This window comes from Oreochromis aureus, linkage group 9 (assembly GCF_013358895.1).
Source record: "Oreochromis aureus strain Israel breed Guangdong linkage group 9, ZZ_aureus, whole genome shotgun sequence".
Taxonomy (NCBI): domain Eukaryota; kingdom Metazoa; phylum Chordata; class Actinopteri; order Cichliformes; family Cichlidae; genus Oreochromis; species Oreochromis aureus.
This window is the reverse complement of record NC_052950.1, coordinates 36,053,082-36,074,042: the sequence shown is the minus strand read 5'-3', so window position 1 is coordinate 36,074,042 and position 20,961 is coordinate 36,053,082. Positions and strand designations below refer to the sequence as shown.

At 41.5% G+C, this 20,961-nt stretch overlaps 3 protein-coding genes across 3 annotated transcripts; 2 read left to right on the top strand and 1 right to left on the bottom strand.

Annotated features, from left to right (window-relative positions):
- The first annotated feature begins 5,110 nt into the window (after positions 1-5,110).
- Positions 5,111-8,645, top strand: LOC116312786 (GTPase IMAP family member 3-like). Its single transcript, XM_039617197.1, has 5 exons — positions 5,111-5,265; positions 5,433-5,874; positions 6,028-6,071; positions 6,161-6,211; positions 6,386-8,645. The coding sequence occupies exons 1-5, from the start codon at positions 5,256-5,258 to the stop codon at positions 6,955-6,957; spliced, it is 1,119 nt and encodes a 372-aa protein (XP_039473131.1). The 5' UTR covers positions 5,111-5,255; the 3' UTR covers positions 6,958-8,645.
- An 8,067-nt stretch (positions 8,646-16,712) lies between these two features.
- On the bottom strand, positions 16,713-18,244 carry LOC116312787 (GTPase IMAP family member 7-like). The gene is made up of 4 exons (XM_039617728.1): positions 18,192-18,244; positions 17,890-17,973; positions 17,616-17,671; positions 16,713-17,369 (listed from the first exon to the last, which is right to left on the bottom strand). Coding segments are annotated over exons 1-4 (729 nt in total). The 5' UTR covers positions 18,194-18,244; the 3' UTR covers positions 16,713-16,782.
- A 105-nt stretch (positions 18,245-18,349) lies between these two features.
- Positions 18,350-19,749, top strand: LOC116312793 (GTPase IMAP family member 7-like). Its single transcript, XM_031730275.2, has 2 exons — positions 18,350-18,402; positions 18,533-19,749. Exons 1-2 carry the CDS (start codon positions 18,384-18,386, stop codon positions 19,228-19,230), a joined length of 717 nt encoding a protein of 238 aa, XP_031586135.2. The 5' UTR covers positions 18,350-18,383; the 3' UTR covers positions 19,231-19,749.
- Positions 19,750-20,961: the final 1,212 nt, after the last annotated feature.

Sequence of the window (20,961 nt, the reverse complement as noted above, 5' to 3'; positions counted from 1 at the left end):
GTTTTTCAGCAAAACTTGTTTGAGTCCATAAGAAAAGATTCATTCTTATATCTGGAGGAAGATTTTTTTTTTCAATAAATATTAATGTTGGCCCGCGACTTTGTTCCAGTTTTGAATTTTGGCCCACCGTGTATTTGAGTTTGACACCCCTGCTCTATGCTGTTGCATGCTGGGGGAGCAGGCTGAGGGTCGCTGATGCCAACAGACTCGATAAACTGATCTGTAAGGCCAGTAGTGTTGTGGGGATGGAGCCTCAAGGTGGTGTCGGAGAGGCGGATGTTGTCCAAAATAAAGACAATGTTGGATAACACCTCCCACCCACTCCATGACATGCTGGTCAGTCACAGGAGCGCGTTCAGTGACAGACTGAGATTACCGAAAAGCACCACTGAACGACACAGGAAATCATTCCTGCCTGTGGCCATCTCCCTCTACAACTCATCCACTTAACACACATGTTTCTTTTTTCTTTTTCTTTCTTTTTCTTTTTTAGCTATTTATTAATAAACGACTTATGTATATATATGCCTGTATATATTGTACTATTCTTAGTTAGTGTATTGTCTGTCTTGTTAATGTCTGTTTATTATGGAGCACTGTAACAAAAAAAATAATTTCCCCTAGGGATCAATAAAGTATTCTGATTCTGATTCTGATTCTGATAAATAAACCTGTTGAACTTTTGGAAAAGTCCCGCTTCCGAATCTTGCTAGCTTGCATTGGATGTGACAGAACAACCCAGCCACATATCAAGGACTCAGGCTCTGGCCCTGTACGCCTCTCCACCCAGGAGGCGCAGCTCAGCAGGCATGAACAATTATTATGCCTCTTCTCTGGCAAACAGGACTCCATGGTTCTAAAAATTGCAGGTATGCTCAAGCAATATCTAACTCCATCTAATGCCAACATTTCACCTCAACAGCTACCAGCAGAACCCTGACCATCCTGCACTGAGAGAGGCCCGTGCCAACTCCTGAAGTGGGTCAATGCTTTTTTGAGATCAAACTTTGAGGTCAATGAACAGGTTCGATGGTGCTGCTCAGTCGTCAATGTTCGATGACTGAGCAGGTGAAAAACAGTCTTTAAAATCTGGAGAGCTGGAAATAATAGGCTCAGAAATGATAACAGTCTGGGATTGAGACTCATGGAAACCTTAACAGTCTCTGTGCACAAAGTCTCATGAGTCTTTGGGGGCAGCTTACTAAACTCAGCAATCCAGCAAACTCAGGAGGTGCCAAAACATAATATTCTCTCTCGGAGTTAGCTGACTGGACAGCATGAGCAACAGTCTCAGCATTTGAACAGGAAAAGTGCTCTTGCGATTCACCACTGTGTGCTGCTCTGTAATCTTGGGAATGGGCTGTGAAGAGGAGTGGTGGCGGCGAGGGTGCCGTTTCCTCCTGGATGAAGGAATTGGAAATGGTGGAGAAATGGAGACCTGCTTCTCATCCTCTGATCACAAAGCCGTCAGGAAGGAGGCCGGTGAATGGGCAGGTGAACGAGGTCCCAGCGGGTGTGTGGAGGGAGAGGAATTTCGTGACACCGGCACAGAAACTCTGTCCTGTTGTAGCGACCGCTGATTAAGCTGCCTCTGTTGCGTCGGCGTGGAGAGAGAGAGAGAAACCAAGTAAAATTGCCCTGACGTGCTCCCCCCACGCAGCTATGGTCCTGAACAGAATGATGTTTGTGTCAAATTGCTGAAGCTGGGGATTGGTTTTCACCATTGCTTCCACCGCGCTCAGTCCCTCGGACATAACCCACAAGCTATCAGACTGGGGGATACCATCCAGCAATTTAACCAACCTCTCCATCTCAGCATCAAACTCCGAAGCGGAGCAGTCTGCGGGGTCCATCTTCTGGTCGTGACCTTCTGTCGTGTGTTATGTGCAGGCAGGAATGGAGGAACCAAAGTGCAGACACTCGGAGGCAAAACGTGAACTCAAAATAGCTTTATTGCTGAACATAAAACAACTAAGTGAAAATATCAATAAACTAAACAGGCAGGCTGGCAAACAGAACACACAGTGTGGGATGAGAGCAAACATGAGGGTAGATCACAGCACAGACAAAGGAAAACACGGGGCTTAAATACACAGAGGGAGCAATCAGGGAATAGCAGACAGGAGGGAAACATATGTGGGACAAATCAGGGCTAACAAGACAAGGGAAGCAAAACCAGATACATTAACATGAGACACAGAATTTCAAAGTAAAATGGGAAACATAACACAGAGACATGGACTTGACAAGGGGATAGAGCTGACAGTGGAGACGGAATAACCAAAGAGACAGAAACCAGAAGACAGAATTCTAAGAAACCAAATGACTAGAAAGGATAAATAATGGCAAAATCAAAGTTCAATAATAATGTAAAACTCACTTGTTCTTACATAGGTGCACTTATTCTTTGCTACGGTACTTTACTGTTCCAATGAAACAAGAAGACCGCTTTTTAAAGTACATTTTTGTCCATCTTGTGGTCTCATTTGGCATATTCTTTTAATATCTTAGAGCTATTTCCAGGGGGAAGAATGTTAGATACGGTTTTTAAATCAGGTTGTGATCTTAAAGTCAATCTCACAGCACTGATTTTAGAGCAATGTGCACCAGTTGTAATGTCAATTAGAATTCCAAACTGTCTCCAGTATTGGTTATGTACCGCAGAAGTTTCAATTCACTTTTATCCATGCATCACCAAATTACAACAACAGCCAGCTGGTAGTGAGACTGTTAGTCACACACGGTGGACAGAAAGCAATTTTTGAATTTAGAAAAAATAAAATGACTCAATTAACATTTATGGTTTTATTTATTATTGCACCTTTTTCCCCAGTCTTCTTACAACTATGACAAAGTGTGAATGGACTGTATGGGGGACCGTACCTTAACTGTTAAGCTCACCATTTTAACATGATGTGTACATTACTTAGACAATATAAGCATGGCAAGAAGTTTATGACTTATCTTATATAACATCTGTTTTTCTTTTCTCAAAGAAAAGACAGAAAACTTCACAATATGTTCTTTTCGCTATATGTTATATTTTTCCTTTTTTTTATATCTAAACAATGTTGAGGCAATTGGATTGCTCAAATGAAAATATTTGATCTCTTATGTGTTTTTGTCATGTTGTTCAAAATTCAGATGATGATAGAACAGGAAGCCACAAAGCAACCATATTTTTCTCAAGTTTAACTCAACTTAATATTATTTGTATGGCCATATTTCAACAACAGTCTGCTACTTAATGTTTCTATATGCATTGTGCATTTCATAGGAATTATTGTTTTATGATTTGGTTTACTCTGCATTTGGTTCAGATAATGTGAGTTAAAGTTGTAGACATTCAGAAAAACTCTACTATGGTTAGATGACTATAAAAGAAGTTGTCACGGTTCTGGGTCTTTGTGACCCAGCATTTTGAGTTCTTGTATTTTTATATTATGGTTTATGTTCTAAGTCCTTGGTTTTACTGTTTTGATTATTGTCATTTCCCTAGGTTTCAGTTATGGTTGTCAAGGGTTTAGTTCTTATGTTTTGTGAGATGCTTCCTTATGTTCCATGTTGTGTTTACTGTGTCTTTCTGTCCCATGTTTCAGGTCCCTATGTTTTGTCTCCCCAGTCTGTTAAGTTTACATGTCTTGAGTTCAGTCAGTGTGTTTCCTGTTTTACTTTGAAGAGGTCCTGTGTTCCTGTGTTTAGCCTTAGACTCCCCTTGTGATGTCGTTATGTTCATGTGTATCAGCTGTTTCCCAATGTGTTCCCACTTCCCTCATTATCCTCCTGTGTGTATTTAGTCTGTGTGTTTTCAGTCATTCCTTGCCAGGTTGTCTGCTCCACGTCGTGTCTTCAGGTATCTGTGTCAGTTCGCCATGTTTAAGGTTTAGGTTATTGTTTAGTTTCACTCATGCCCTTTGTTTGTATTTATTTTGCCAGCCTTAATAAACTGCTCGTTTTCTGTTAATCCAGGTCACGTTTCACATTCTGTGTTTGGTCTGCATTCGAGTCCTTTTTCGCAGCACATACAATCTGCCTCAGCCAGGCTGTGACAGAAGTAACCTGGGACAACAGCTTTCACTTTTCATTAGAAAAGCATTTCTTTGTTTTTGTTGGACATAATAAGCCTGTCACTAAACAACTTATTCAGATCGGCTCTGCTATTTTAACAGTTGACCCAACCCTGCTCTCCTATCACCATATGAGAAAATTATCTTGTGAGTCTTCTTAGAGAGAAACAAACATGCTGCCATGAGACTCAAACAAATATAATAGAAAGTTGGACAGTGATGTGAAAAAACCTGTAACACCTGTGGGTTACACCCAAAATGTTTTCATTCACTCGTGTTAATGAGCTAACAATGAACCACATGTACTGCTGTCAAGAAATATTTTTGTCAGTCAAATGTTCAGTCAAACCAATGTTGTGATGGAGAAAAGCACAAAGTTCTGTGTGAATGTTTTAATCAGCCAAACTAATTGTTTGATTTCAGCCGATGCTCATGTGTTACTGCCACTGTTTCACTTCAGAGTTGGCTGTGGAAGTTTTTTTGTTTGTTTGTTTTTTTTAACCTTAGAATGTTTCACCCACTCTTGTGAGCAGAATCTCTGATTCAGTGAAGGGACTTTACTAACATATCAGTATTGATGTTTCCCCTATTTTGAAAGATAACAAAACTATAACTAGTATTTAATTATTTAGTACTTTAATCAGACTACCTCTGTTGCGGTCCCTATTGTCTTTGTTTTCTTCTGTTAAGCGTACTCTCATTCTGGCAGGTGTGTTTTGTTTCCAGTTCAGTTTCCAGCCCTCCTAGTTTTGATCTTTGAGTTAAAGTTCTGCCTCCACGAGTCTGCATATTGGGTCCTTTTCCCTGCCTGCCTGCACAGCCATGAGAACCTTAGGGGAACCATCCATGAAACCTCTGTAGTTGATGGATGACATGGCCACCACTGGTCTAATCTTTAAATCTCACCCACTCTTGTGAGGAGAATCTCTCAGTCAATGAAGGGACTTCATCTTAATGTGATGTTTCCAAAATAATAACACATTTATAACCAATTATTTATTACTTTAATCCAAGTACACAATGGGTTGTTCAAGACAATTTCAACTCTTACCTGTGCAGCTGACACTGCATTTATAACACCATAGCTGACACACCTCCAGTAGTTGCACAAAAGGTTCATATATTACAAAGACAGAGCGACACAGTCTGCACACATCCACACAGCCTTTGCCTGCACCAAAAAGAAGCATGTCGTACAGTAAGTTTATACTGTAATAGTTTGATTTATTTGTGTCCGTAATATAAGCTTAGTCCTGGCAAAAAGGAAGATTATTGGATTATCTTGGAAATATTTGTTCAAATAAAGTGTTTACATTTCATGTATAGTGTTGCTTAACAAAAAACTTTGATTCACTATTTTCACAGCCAAGATTTCAGTTGTCATCTTTGGAAACACAGAGTCTTTGAAGAAAGCTCTAATAACCAACATCTTGGGGAAAGATTTGTCTGTGCTACCCATGAGAAAGATTCTGAAAAACACTGAGATATATGAGAATTACACATATGAGATCACATGTACACCTGACTTTGACATATTCTGTGATGACATGAAGGAACTATTTTCTAAGAATTCCCACAGTGACATGTGTTTGTTGGTGGTAGAGGATGGGTTTTCACCAGAAAATGTGGGAAAGCAAATAGACGATTTGAGCAAGAAAACTGGAAAACCAAGAGAAGAGTTCACAGTTGTACTGCCACTGACATATGAACCCTCAGATTACTGTTTCAAATCCTGCCCCATCCAGCAGCTTTTCAGTGAACTGGACAAACTGGCTAAACACAGACAACCTCAATCAACAGATAACAGGTAAAACTGAAAGTAGAGACTGACTGATTGTCAGAGTTAACTTCATGGAAACCAGATTTAAAGCACATTCTTTTTAACTGTTTACAATGTTGCTCTGAAATATTTTGGAAATGTATTTTATAAGGAGAGTCTGACTTGTTTACTCAATTGTAGCAGCGGCCATGGATTACAAACTATGTCAAACATGCCAAAGACAGGTAGACCCCATCTTTCACAGTATCAGTATCTTCAGTGAAGGTGGATTGTTTAACTGAAGTAGTAAGTTTTATATGACCTTTTAATTCAGGTGGCAGTCATGGCAAAGATTCCTTCACTGACCCCAAGAAGTGTTTAAAAAGTAAGACCAGTGCTTTTCTGATGTGTTTGAACTTACAGAAAGCAAAATATTGCAAGAATATTCTACTGATGCTAGCCAAGTTACTGTGATTAAATGCAGCTTCACATTTATTTATTTATTGTATAGCAAAACAACTGATTTCTCTCAAATCATTATTGCTATACATCAATACAGGAAAACACACTGGTACTACAGTAAACCTTGTTCTACTGGGAATGGCTGGAACTGGAAAGAGTGCAAGTGGAAACACCATCCTCGGAAAGAAGAGCTTCATGTCTAAACCCAGTTCAAAGCCGGTCACCACAGAATTCCAGGTGGCAGAAACTGAGATGAATGACTTACGTGTACGTGTGATTGATAGCCCAGACATCTTTGATGATGACACTGAAGCATCAGTTTGGGACAAACATGTAAAAAAGTGTAAACAGCTCTGTGAGTCAGAACCCTGCGTGTATGTACTCGTGATGCATGTGAGCAGATTTACAGATTGTGAGAAAGACATCATGGAAAAGTTAGAAAAAGCTTTTGGGAGAGAAGTTAAAGAAAAAACAGTTGTTCTGTTCACACGGGGAGACGACCTGCAGCAGGCAAAAATGAGCTTGAAGGATTTCCTGCATTCCTGCCAACCTGGTCTGAGGGAAATAGTTGAAAAGTGTGGAAACAGGTGTGTTCTCTTTGAGAACAGCAGGTTGAGTTCACAGGAAGTTGGAAAGCTGATTGACACGGTGATCAGGCTGTTAGAATAACAGGCAATATAACCTCAGGGGTCAGATAAGATTAATAAAGCAGATGTTTTCTGTAACAATGCAAATTGGTAGACAATACAGGCAGAGATGTATGGTTAAAATTTGTTCATTTTAAATTGTTTTACTGAATTGGTCAAATAAAAAAAGCTTAGCGCTTTGTGAGGATCTATAAAATGTAACAAATTAACAAATTCATATAAAAACGGACAAATTAATGTTGAATGCCTCTTGATGCATCCTCAATCATCCAGATAAGGAAATCTGAAAAAGTTGATTGTGTTCATCTGGACGTAGCGTTTTCAGTGGGAGAAATTTTTCGTCACTCATCCAAGTGACTTCTTCAGTCTCAGCTGACTGCAGGTTTCCCCAATCTTATAAACAGTACGTGCACCCCGTGCACGTTGGTGTAAGCTTTATCCAGGCAGTTATGTCCTCTTGTTGGGAAGTTCACATGCTGATGGAATTTGGGGAGAACTGTCTTGAGATTCTTGTGGTTGAAGTCGCTACGACAAAGAAACCTTCCGGGTGCGCAGTCTGGAGCTTGTTGATAGCTTGAGACTGTTCTGCTAGTGCCAAGTTAGCATTAGCATTTGGTGGAAGATATACTGCTATTACAAGTAGCGAGGAAAACTCTCTCGGTAGGTAGAAAGGGCGACACTCCACAATTTAAAAAATCCACCTGGGGTGAGCAGTGGTGACTCACTTCAGCTGAGTTCATGCACGATAGTTTGTTGATGTATATGCACAAACCACCACCCCGGCTCTTGCCAGATAAGGAGCCTTTCTGTCGGCTTGATAGCATGCTAGCCCGGTTAGCTGGATAGCCGAGTCAGCAATGTCCACATTCAGCCATGTTTCCGTGAGGATGTAAACACAACAATTCTTAAATTCACTTTGGGTCGAGTGCTGGAGCCACAGATAATCCATTTTACTGTCCAGGGAGCGAACGTTAGAGAGCAGGATGGATGGGAGTGCTGGTTGGAAAGGGTTAGCCTTTAGCCTAGTGCTAGCACCGGCACGCTTTACTCGCTTTTTTTTTAGGTGTGCAGCGCTTGCATATTGGCCAGCTGTGCCTCGCTGCCTCGGTGGGGGGGTGGAGTTATTATATAGATTAGTAGTGTTAGCTTGCTGCATTATATAGAACAATAGTAATGTCTTGCTGCATTATAGTATAAGATTATTATCTTAGGGTCAGGCCTTCGTGTAAGGACAGGGTTCTGTTTAGCTGTAGGAGAAAAAGTAGTCAGACAGAGAGCAGCATTTAAAGGAAATGGTACAGAACAAACAGCGCTAATGGCTGTCTAACACATCTAACACATCTGGATAAGTATAGACAAAGATATAGATCAGTGTAGATTAGAAAGTAGAACTAAGTAGTGAAGCTTAAGTTGCATAGAGAGTTCGTGTGAAAGTCACCCACACATAGAGGAAATGAAGGCATGTGCAGGGAAATAGAAATAGAAGTTGGGGCAGATAACCATACAAGGAGGTGTGTGTATTGAAACTGTGCATGAAGAATGGGGCAACAACACAGAGTACTAAGAAAACAGGATAGGCAAATGCTGAATGAGGAACTCTGAAAGAAGTATAAATGTAACGGATCCAGGGACTGCCCCTCAGATCTGCTTAGGCTGTTATGCTGTGCATGTCTGCCATGTACATGGTGAAATAAAGAATTGTTGAATTGAGTTGTTCTGTCTCAAGTTGTTTTCTTGTACCAGGTCAGAATCAAAGGATCGGGGAGGGAATCTGAAAATCCCATCAGGGGGTTAACAAACCCAGACTCCAGAGTTTCTCTGTTGGCAGATAAGTCGTGGAAATTGTGCTATTTTTCCTCATTCTGAGCAGGAATTGTCTATTGTAGGTGGTACGCATCGTACCCCAGTCGCGAAACAAAACCAAACTAAAACAGTAACAATATAAACACTGAATTTTGCTGCAGTACAATCAGCCGCTGCATGCTTGTGGTGCTGCTATACCACTGAGTGATATAGCAGTGGGTCATGCTCACCATCCAGATTTCGACAAAGTTGACCAAACAAATGTGAGTTTTGGATTTCACAAATTAACTGCAGTGATAGCTGTGTTCAAAACAGAGTGATGATCTGGTTTCATGTCTTTTCATCTGCGGCCTTTTATCACTGCTGTGCCATATGTACAAATAGTTAAAGTTTACCCAGCTCAGTGTTGATTCAGTTATAAAAGCATCTACAAGTCTTAATATTTCTTCACCAGTTGTCCTGCCCGATACCTCGTTGTAGAAAAGAAAATCCTCCAAAATGTCTCCTTTCCAGGGATAGCGCATCAAAGCTATCAACTGAGCTGCACTGAAAATGTCTGTCAATTTGTCCAGCTGAATAGAAAATTTCTCACACGAATGCAGTCTATCCAGTTACTGTTCTTGAATGTCAACTGATAATTCTTTTATCCTCCTAATTGCATCATTTGAAAGCTGTACAGCTTTCAACTTATTAGTTGCATCTGTGCCAAGTAGACCTTCACACATGTCCACTGCAGCTGGAAGCACAAAGTCTAGTCCAGTTAACTTTGACTTCTTACTTTTAGTGACTAGCTGAGCCAGATACGAAGGCCTCTGAGCTCTTTCTGAAGTTGTTGTCAGGTTCACCATTCGCTTTTTCTGATGAAGGTAATCTTGACCCCAAAAAATCTTTTAAAGTTTTATCTTTAAACTCCGAGTGCTTTGTGATGAGATACTTCATTGCTTCATTTGCTAACACTTGAAAACGCACAACAAATTTTGGTCTTCCATCATCATTCTCGATAAAGCCAAACTCAAAGGTAACTGTGGTCTAATTTTAACTGATTTGACTTTTGCATTACTTGATGAAGTGACAGACTTAAAAACATTGTGCTAATTAGCTCAAACCGGATGATGCACATGTATTTATGTGCCGCTACATGCCGTACAGTTTTTACCAGTTCGTTACACTTCCGTTCGACTTGTTCGGAGCCCCCGCCACTTTTCAGTGTCTCATGGACCGGGTGCTGCGGCCGCACGTTGCATATGCTGCCGCCTATCTGGATGACGTAATCATCTATAGTGACATGTTGGCGGAGCATGTGCGGCGGGTGGCTGCGGTGCTGGAGTCTCTGAGGCAGGAAGGGCTCACGGCCAACCCGAAGAAGTGTGTGGTTGGACACAGGGAGGTACAGTATTTGTGGTACCACTTGGGGTGCGGGCAGGTGCGTCCTCAAGTGGAGAATACGGCAGCGATTGCATTCTGCCTGTGCCCTAAGACAAAAAAGGAGTTGAGGCGGTTTCTGGGGCTGGCTGCCTACTACCGGCGGTTCGTGCCCGGGTTCGCGGACCTGACCAGCCTATTAACCGAACTCACCCGGAAGGGTGCCCCGTATCTGGTCCAGTGGACGGAGCAGTACCAGGCAGTGTTTGTGTAGGTTGAGAGGAGTAGAAATATTTCACTGCTATTATTTGCTGCTATTTTTATAATCATCATTACCATTTCATGTTAATAGTGATGTTGCATTTAGATGCATTCAGATGTTCAAATATATTGGTATCATATTAGTCTTTATTACAGGTCCAAGAAGAACCACTTTAAATTGTTGAGTTGAATTTATAATTTTAAAGGCTTTGGAATGTTTTTATATTCTTACACATAGTCTTCAGTGGGTGACAGACGGAGTTGCAGGCTGACAGGAAACACGTCTGCAAGGCATGCTTTTGCAGAAGTGAAACCGAAAGCAGAGTGAGTGCAAGCCAAAGAGTAGGGTGTTTATTATGCATTTATCTTTGATTTAAGCTTTAAGTAGTTGTATTAGATTGAAACATTTGTTTTATACATTTTACATAGAAGTTAAGATCATTACACACAGGATGGCCTTAGCCTGGTTGCTTGAGTTGAGGTCAACTAAGGTGCAGAGAGCATCTGCGCACAGACAGACGAGACATACACACACATACAGACACAAATAGAGAGGTCACGACACGTACGCAGTACACAGCACGCACGCGCCCCCGCACGTGCACGCACACACAAATTAGATAGACTCATTTAGTAGGTAAGAGTGAATGATGTTTTGCTTATGGCTGCAAAGTCGAGGTGTACGTGTTAGTCTGTTCCAGGAAGTACACCAGATGTCCCAGAGATGAGCGACAGCGAGGATGGAGACAGGAAGCATCTGCCTTCGAGGCGAAGAAGATGTTCTGTTTTAGACTATGTTAAAAGTCATTGTGGTTTTGAGTTGACGTATGCTTTGTTTAAGTCTGCCTGGTAACAGGAAGACTGCCAACCCTATAAAACCTTTGTCTAATTATTGTAAGTTCAGTTCGACGCTGAAATCTGCACAGCGGTCGGACTCACACATGTGTTCATTAAAATGCCGTCTAATTGCACACGCCCGGATCAGTGTTTATTTATGGATTCCTCCTCAACATTTTTGAACCCTAACAAGGTGAAATGGGCTCTCTGTGGAGAGCCGCTGCTGTTCACACCTTACTTCTCCCTCCCTTTTTATCTGCAGACTAATGCTTTGAACAGAGGGCTGAGGGTCGTTTTGTCCCAGCAGGTAGGGGGAGCTGACCGGCTGGTTGTCTATATCAGCCGCAAGCTAACGGACCAAGAGTCACGGTAAAGTACCGTGGAGAAAGAGTGCCTGGCAATTCGGTGGGCGATCGACTCCCTTCGCTACTACCTCCTGGGAGGTCCATTCACCCTCCGCATGAAGGATGCCAAAGCCCAGATCACTCAGTGGTATCTGGCTTTGCTGCCTTATAAGTTCAAAGTGATCCATAGGCCGGGCGCGCAGATGGTCATGGCTGAGTAGGTTCGGCTGGATAGGCCCCAGCCTCAGTCGGGTGGTGGGGATGCGTGGAAAGGGTGTGGTCTCTGGCCGGCTGCAGAGGAGGGGTGAACAGGTGTGCTGGGGAAGACTGATTGACTGGTGACTCTTTTTACGTTCACAGTAACTGTCGGGGCAGGAGGAGCGGATGTGACAGCGGAGTGGGAGTGTCTGTTTCCCGTGTGTTGTGCTGAAACTAGGGGTGGGCGATATAAACGATATACGATAGAAACGATATAGATTTGGCCAACGATAGAGATTTTGACTATATCGCGATATCGCGATAGCGCATGTTGATGATGTCATCAAGCTGCGCCTGTTTTGGTAGAAAGTATCACAGCGGCTACAACCATTATCATCAGTAAATTATGTTCTCCTGACTGAAGTTTGGTCCGTGTATAGCATCCTGCTATGCAATTGCATTTGTCCCTGACCACCAGAATCCCACACGTTAACTTTTATCGAGTGGAAAAAAAGTTGACGTTCATCCTCCAGCTTCACTGTGCTAGTGTTATGCTAACATAGCTGTGTCGCTAGCAATCACGTAGCACAACATTATATACCAGGTAGTCCAACTTCGGTAACCCTGCAAACGCCACTGCTGTTTAGTGTTTCTGTCTTCACTTATGTTGGAAGTGGTAGCAGAGCTGTACGTTTTAATTAGTTTCAAAAATCTCAGTCAGAACATGGTATGAAATGTTTAGGTATAAACTAGCGAGCTAACTTCCTGTTAACTTCTAACTCCGTTAAATTTAATAAATTCTGTTTTCATGGATGCATGGATGTTAAACTTAATTGTTACACCCGATAAAGCAGCAACGCTGATGATTTAATTAAAGATGAAAGAATTTAGACTGTTTTTAACTCTCAGTGTTCGTTTGACTTTGGGAACTGAAGTGGACGGAGTTTTGGACCCAGATTACTCCTCACTACGGCAGCCGTAATGCTCTGACAATCCATCAAGCAGTCCATCAGCAGGCTTACCAAAGTTGTACTAAAACATTTTTTAACAGATTTCTACACGCCAAAATCGGTTCAAGGTCAGTGAGCACAACCAGAATTCATACATAAGGCACACTCTCGATTTTTGAGAAAATTAAAGGATTTTAAGTGTGCCTTATAGTGTGGAGAATACGTTATACAGAAGAAAAGAATATATCGTGATATATATCGTTACCGCACATGCTTCAAATTATATCGCGATATGAATTTTAGGCCATATCGCCCAACCCTAGCTGAAACCACAGTAAATAGTGTGATTAAATAAAAGTGCTGTCACCACGACAGTGGACTTGTTGTGTACGTGTGTTGGGGTACGACTTCACACTCATTATAATCAGAATATAAAAAGTTCGCTTGTTGCAGGTACTGGAAAAAAGGTGGTTGGGACAGTTCTTATACTTTGGGAAACCTTCTGGAATAATCTCATTTAAAATCTCCAGATTACTTAGGTACCTGGCCACTCTCTTTCATTCACTGTTTTACCTTCCTTCTCCCTCTCCTCCAGGTAACACCACTCAACGATATATAAATGTAGCACTAAATACATGGAAATTTATGCTAGTGAGGATGAGGACAAGGTGCCAGGCTGTTGTGGTCATGGTTAGTGAACATTCCCCAAAGTTCCCTATTTGTTAAATGAATAAATTGTTAAACTGCCAACACAGACTTCAATCATCCAATTTAATAAATGACACCTAATAAGATTCAATAGAAGAATAAGCTGTTTGGCATAGGCACAGAAGGTTTGACAAGTTTTTCATAGGCACATAGACAGACAGCACAGAGGCTCTAAACATGGCAGCACAGGAACGAGCTCTGAGGAAAAGATCCATAGAGGCTGGGGTCTACCACACCAGGCAAGACCCCAGGTGCAGGCTGTGTAAAGATGCCCCTGAGACAATCCAGCACATAACTGTAGAGAGTTCTCCTGCCTGTAGCTCTGGCTCTCTGTCTAGCGTATTGCCCACATGTTGCGGGTTTATGTGGTCAGCAGAGGCCCGCTCAGTGAGCTGACACTCCATGGCTGCCCACAGTTGTCTCGTTCCCGAGTTCACTCTTGCTGCTCCCTTGTCCGTGGCTGGTGCGGAGCGAGTGCTCGGACCTGGGGACAGGCCTTCGGGTCATGTCCCGGCCGAGCTGCTGCGGTTGCTGCAGGCTGTGTTCCCCTGGCGTTTTCCTGCGGTTCCCACAGGGTGTCACACCAGTCGGACCACACTGTGTCTGATACATCAGATGGCAAGTGTGAGTTCTCCAGTCTGCAGTGCCGGCTCCTTGTCCAGTGTATTGCCTGCGGGTTGCTGGTTTGTTCACCTTACCTCAGTGTGCTGAGCTTCCTGGCTAGTGCATTGTCTTATTCGAGTTCACTCTTGCTGCTCCCCTGTCTGCAAACAGCGTGGAGCAGCTGCTGGGCGCTGGGGATGGACCTTGGGTTCACATCCCTGTCTTGGCCCTCTACTTCAGTGGCTGTGCTGCTGCAGGGTGTTCCCCTGGCATCTTGCCCGCGTGCTGCATGGTTAAGTGGCCAGCAGGGGTGCCCTCGGTGAGCTGTAACTTACTGGCTGTGCAGAGTAACTGCTTGGCCCTGGTGACAGACCTCTGGGTCGCGTCCCTACCTCGGCCCATTACCTTCAGTGGCTGCGCTGCTGCTGCAGGTTGTGTTCCCCTGGCGTACAGCCCATGCTTCGCCGGTTTACTTGACAGTCGGTACTTGCTCTGTCTGATACGTCAGCCGGCGAGCGAGTGTTCTCAAGCCTGCAGTGCCGGCTTCCTGTCTGGAGCATCACGGTGGGCCATGTTCCTGGCTGTGCACGAGTGTCTTGTTCTCGAATTCACTCTTGCTGCTCCGCTGTCTGTGGACAGCGCATGGTGGCTGCTCGACCCTGGGGAGGAACTTTGTGTTGAGTCCCACTTGGCCTTCAGCGGGCTCGGCCGCCAGTCCCCCTGTGTTCCCCTGACGAGTGAGAGTTCTCCAGTCTTGCCCATGTGTTGTGGGTTTATGTGACCAGTGGGGTACCCAATCGGCAGCTCGGTGGGCTACGCTTCTCCTCTGCTCCGGGGATTCCGGATTTGGGCCCTGAGGATCTCGGGTCCCAGCTGAAGACCTTTTGAAGATGCAGCACCCGCACTCAGGACGTGTCCTCCCTTCGACCGCCCCTGTGCTTTCTGGTATTCCGTCGGGCTAGGCTGCCACCCACCTCCCCTGTCTGCAGCGCAGTGCAGGGTGCCCTGGCCGGGTCTGGGGCTGGACCTTCGGGTTGCTGGCGAGGCCATGACCGGGGTGGTCTGTGTATATATGTACAAGTTGGTACCTTCACTCTGGGTTCTGTTGTCCTGTCTCCTCGCAGGATGTCTCACAGAGTTACCCCATACATATGGAATATGTAACGGACTGGAGAGACAGTCTCGATATAATAGAAAACGTATGGTTACATTGTAACCGTCTGTTCTCTGAGTGTGGCTGGGCTAGCAGGAGTGTGTTAAAGAAGTATTCACACACCATGACCAAGAAGGGGGGGGTCATACCCCGTTACATATGGAAAATGTAATGGAGTGGAGAGATAGTCTCTCACTCAGAGAACCAAGGTTGCAATGTAGCCGTACGATATCTCACAGCTTCTGATGCTGCAGGTTTTGTCACTCTCCAACCAAAATTCACTGAACCAGAAGTAAAAGAAGATCAAAACTATGGTTCACATTTGATAAACATTGTCATTAATTCCCTCTTACTTTTGCTGTTTTGCTTCCACCATGATAAAAATGACACTTCCTGCAGCTCTCCATCTCACTCAAACAAGTTCTTTAAGAACAGTTTCCTATCTAAAAATCAGTTTTTTGCATTATTCACTTGCTTATTAAGCACGAGTCTACCGTTGTTCTGGGCTGTCAGCCACTTTCTTTTTTCTTTTTTTCTTTCTTTTTTTTTTCAAAAATGACCTCTGATAAGAAAGCCACATTTCTGCTGTTTAATATTGAGGAAATTTAAACTTTTTAATTATGCCAAATAGCCAAATTGCTCTAATAAAACCTTTAACTTTGCTCTGCTTCACTTCAGCAACATCAGGTAATGTTGATATTTTAATATGAGGATATTCTTTTAAAATTTCGATAGAACAGTAGCAGAATAACGTCCTCGTACGTGGATATCAGGCCCCTGGAGAGCAAAACTGAGTATTTTGGTCTAAGTAACCCAAAATGTGATGTCCACATATGTGGACGCCAGGTCCTTTTGGAAAGAGAGGCATTTTTTGAAAAATGTATTGATAGCAATGTGGAATATTGTTACACAGTAAAAAAAACAACTACACATAAAATAATTACACCAAAAGATGTTTTGGTTTTTCTTTTATTGAAAAAAGGTTTATTTTATTTTAGTTCAGTTTAGTTAAATTAGTTAGTTTATTTTATTGCATTGTAAGCATAATATAAATAAAACTGAATTGGATTGAATCCTGGAAAAGAACAACGGGACATGAAAATCTTAGCTTTATTGAATTTGTTTTTCCAGTTTACAAAGGTTAACAAGCTTTCATTGCCTCATTTGACAAATCTATAAAAACCATAAAAGGTCATTCTTCTCTTCTTGTCTGTATGGTAATTCATATGATTCAGGAAAAGGACTAGATGTTACAATCCCTGACAATGCATTGCTCTAAATGGAGAAAATATTGGGGGATGGCTGTTATGAGGAAAAGCAGCTCAGAAACTTTACCAGCAGCACACATCGTTGTGTGCCTCAACTTTCCTTCTTTTACCCAAGCTAATCTGCCATTTTCCCTTGGTTAAGTTTAGGGATTAGAGATCTGATCCAAATTATCATATTAAAATTTGGGACACATCGTCAGTAGTGGACCTTTGATTCATTGGGTGTTTCGGCCATTATCACTAGACACCCTCATCCAAGGAGGCCCTGCTAGGGCAGAACCCCCGATGTACCTCTTCAAGATAATGATTCACTCAATGCTCTATAAGTAAAAAAAAAAAAACTTTTCCAAGCACTTCAACTTATAAATTCTTCTGGTCTTTGAGTATTGTGTTTAACACCTTCATTAGTTTTTCAACCTGATCAGGACCTGATTTGTTGTTCTCAAAGAGAACACACCTGTTTCCACACTTTTCAACCATTTTCTTCAGATCAGGTTGGCAAGAATGAAGAAAATCCTCCAAGCCCATTCCTGCCTGCTGCAAGTCGTTTCCTCGGGTGAACAGGATGATTGTTCGTCCTCTAACTTCCCTCCCAAAAGCTTTTTCTAACTTTTCCATTATGTCTCTCTCACCATCTGTAAATCTGCTCACATGCATCACAAGTACATACACACATGGTCCTGACTCACAGAGTTGTTTGCACCTTTTCACATGTTTGCCCCTAACTGATGGTGCAATGTCATCATCAAAGATATCTGGGGTATCAATCACATTTACGTCTACACCATTGATCTCAGTTTGTACATTCTGGCACTTTGTGGTGACCGGCGTTGAACTGGGTCTAGAAACAAAGAGTTTCTGTCCAAGGATGGTGTTCCCACTGGCACTCTTTCCAGTCCCAGCCATTCCCAAAAGAACAAGGTTCACTGTGGTGCCAGTGTGTCGTCCTGCATAGATGTGTACCAATAATAATGTAAGTGAAAAAACTAATTATGCTACATTAAAAAAGGAATCAATGTAATCTTGTACACTACTATTAAAATACAAAAGAATGCGGTTATCATTAGTGAATCTTTATTGCTGTGTTTTTCATTAAGTGCTCTTTGTTTCAGAAATCATCTAAACAATGCTGATTGACTGAATAACCCACTAATATGTGCTTTATAAAGTACTTAAAAGCGATTGTGGTTTACCTGTCTTTGCCTCATTAGTGTGCGGTCTTGTTATACATTGTGATTCACGGTCCCAACTACAAGTTAGATATAGAATAAATACAACTTCATCAGGAAGCTGGTTTTTGTGTCATAAAAAATTATTACTATAATAGTATGCAAGCATTTCAGAGTATCTCTATAAGCTACATTTATAAACTATTTCATAGCATACATGAACCCATATAAAGACATTACGTTCACAACTTGATTTACATGCTAAAGCTAAATCAAAAGTGCTCAACTTTAGCTTTACCTCAGTGCTGCCGGTTGTCTGTCTTTAGTTTTGTTGCTTCTGAATATGCTGAAAAAGCTTCCCATGATGCAGAATTTGAATAACCTGTGGGTTCAAATGTCAATGCCAGCTCAGTTGTTTTCAGATGATTCACATATACCTTAAATCTATTGTTAACAAAGGTCTCTTAAGAGATTTATCATCACAAATGTAAAAATAACTTTTGTCTGAAATCAGAAAAATCAGAATCATTTTCTCTAAATACTGATTTGAAATTGTTTTTTTATTGTTACAAAGCAAATAAATGTACAAGCACAACTTACATTAAGTGGAAGTTGTTCGGTCTGTTGAAGCATAACTCTGTCTGACACTGTCTAAAGCCTGCAGACTGCTGTTCTCCGACTGTATAATACTGGAGGAGGCGTGTCATCTGCTTAGCTATAAAAAGCAACTTGTTGCGTAGCAGTTTTAACATTCATCTCTCACCTGTGCAGTGACAACAGTGAAGAGAAAACATGGCTTTAGTTCCAGCAGGTAAGACTTATTATTAATCACTGTTTTTTTAAATTATTTTCCTAAAGTGTGAAAATTTCTCAGTTTCACTTTGGTTCTTGTTAAATTCTTGTGTATATGGGTTAAATCAAATGACTGAATTGTGTTTCAGGTCCTGATTTGAGGATTGTGATGATTGGAAAAACTGGTGTGGGCAAGAGTGCTGTTGGGAACACCATCCTGGGATATGAGCGTTTCAGATCTTGTCCTTTATCTGTATCAGTGACTGAGTTCTGTCAAAAAGCTTGGGTACAGTGGGGGAAGAGAGTAGTTAGTGTTGTAGACACACCAGGGATCCTGGACACTTCAAAATCAGATGAGTTCATCAAAAGTGAAATCGTCAAATGTGTTGAAGTCTCCTGTCCCGGTCCTCATGTGTTCCTGTTGGTCATCCAAATCGGCCGATTCACAAGAGAAGAGAAAAACTCAGTGGAAGCCCTGCAGGAGCTGTTTGGCCCCGAGGCAAACAAGTACATGATTGTGCTCTTCACCCGAGGTGGTGATCTTGGAAGCGTAACCATAGAGCAGTATGTACGTGACGCTGAGCCAGGGCTTAAACGCATCATCCAAAGCTGTGGAAACAGGTACCACGTATTTGACAACACCAGCAGAGACAGAAAGCAGTTGGTGGAGCTCATCAAGAAGATCGACAAAATGGTGTCAGCAAATAAGGGCACGCACTACACAGACGCCATGTTTAAAGAGGTGGAGGAAGCACGCAAAAAGGGAGTAACAGTGCAGCAGTATAGGTTCACTGAGTCTTTGTGTAAACGTATCAAACTTTTTCGCATCATTCTTGGGAAAGATTAAACTGCTGTGGTTAATTGTAATTATTCTATTCTAAATAGGACAGCTGTTGTTTTACCTACATGAAATATACAATCTGTTCATGATGGCAGACAGAGTGTAGATAGTTTATGTTGATTTCCCATGAAAAAAATAATAAAATAAAATATTATTGATTAAGTGAATTTGTCTTTTAAATTTGAAGAAGAAAGTATGTGAAAGTTAAATAATGATCATATAATCATCATTGTTATATAATAATCATAATATAAGCGGTGCTATTATAATTATTGATTGTCTCTGTTGTATCTATTCTAATTTGTATGTGAGCATCATATCATGGTGATTATGTCTGAGCTGACGTTTACAGTGTTTAAATTTAGTTGTAAATTTGGGAGACACAAGATAAATTTAGTCAATTAAATATTTTATGCAAATGGGACTGTGAATTGTTTTCTGATTTAAAGAATGTGGACTTCAGTTTCTAATGAGAAGTCTTTATTTTGGGTCTATTCTGCTCTGGCTGTTTGTATTAAAAACGTAACAAAAAATTCCCTTTAGGCTCATTATTGTTTGACAATTATTCTTGTAAAGCTTTAGGTAAAAAATTAGTAATCACACCACTTTCATCCGTTATTTGTGATCCTAAGATGACAGTGTCAGAACCAAATATTCAACTGCTTCATTCATTATTATTTTTGCCTGTTTGAATGAGAGAATATTAGATGACATGTATCAACAGGTTTCTAGGTGTATATCTATGTACATAAAAATCACTCTAATATACTGCTTCCCAATCATTAGGATGAAGCTTCTTTTAATATTAATTGTAATGGCTTAATATTATTCATATTACTTTTTTCTTTTACTCTTCTACTGATAGTTTCTCAAAGATTTACTGAACTTTCTTTAAGTTATTTTGGCTATTTAATTGATTTCCTTCATTACTATTTCTTCGGATTTCAAAGTCTGTCCTCACAGGACTGGGAAAACATATTTAAAGACATATTAAAAGAACATGTAAATAATATTTAAACACTTCTGTAGTAAAAATAGCAGACAAACACTTAACTACTGAACCATGTTTTGAAGAAAATGCAAAACATCAGCTGAAATGCAAGAGCTTTAATACATTTAACCTTTAATCATCTTTAATATTTCTGGTTATCACGATAATGAGGTGAAAACATTCTCTGTAGAAACCCACCTAAGGTATTACAGGTATTTCAACATCACTATCCAACTTTCTGTCATGACAGCACACGTGTTCCCTCTAAGAATCATCACTCTGGGAAGACATTCCTTTTATTTCTTTAAGAGTTGGATGCACAACTTAAAATTTATTTAGGATTATCTCTAATCTACACGGGGTACAAAGTGTAATGATCCCTAAGTCCTTTGTGTACTCTCTCAATGCCTCTTTCTCTGACTCTCTGTCATTCTTTGTTTGTTTTGGTGTCTACATCATGGCCTGGACTCATTCCAGCTCCCTGCCCAGCACACCTAAGGATCATCACCCACCTGTTACTAATGAATAATCGCAACCACTTCTTGGCAGTCACTGTCGGCCATTCCTTGCTGGATTGTTGACCTGCCTCGTTAGTAAAGCCCCGGCCCCTTGGGTATTTCATTCTCCTCATGTTTCTGGCTACTTACCGTTTTCCCCTGTGTGCCGGCCTTCCCTGTTCCATCCTAGGCGTGCTGTGAGAGAGTATCCAAATGTTTCCCAAGTGATTTTGATGTGTGGACCGCCCC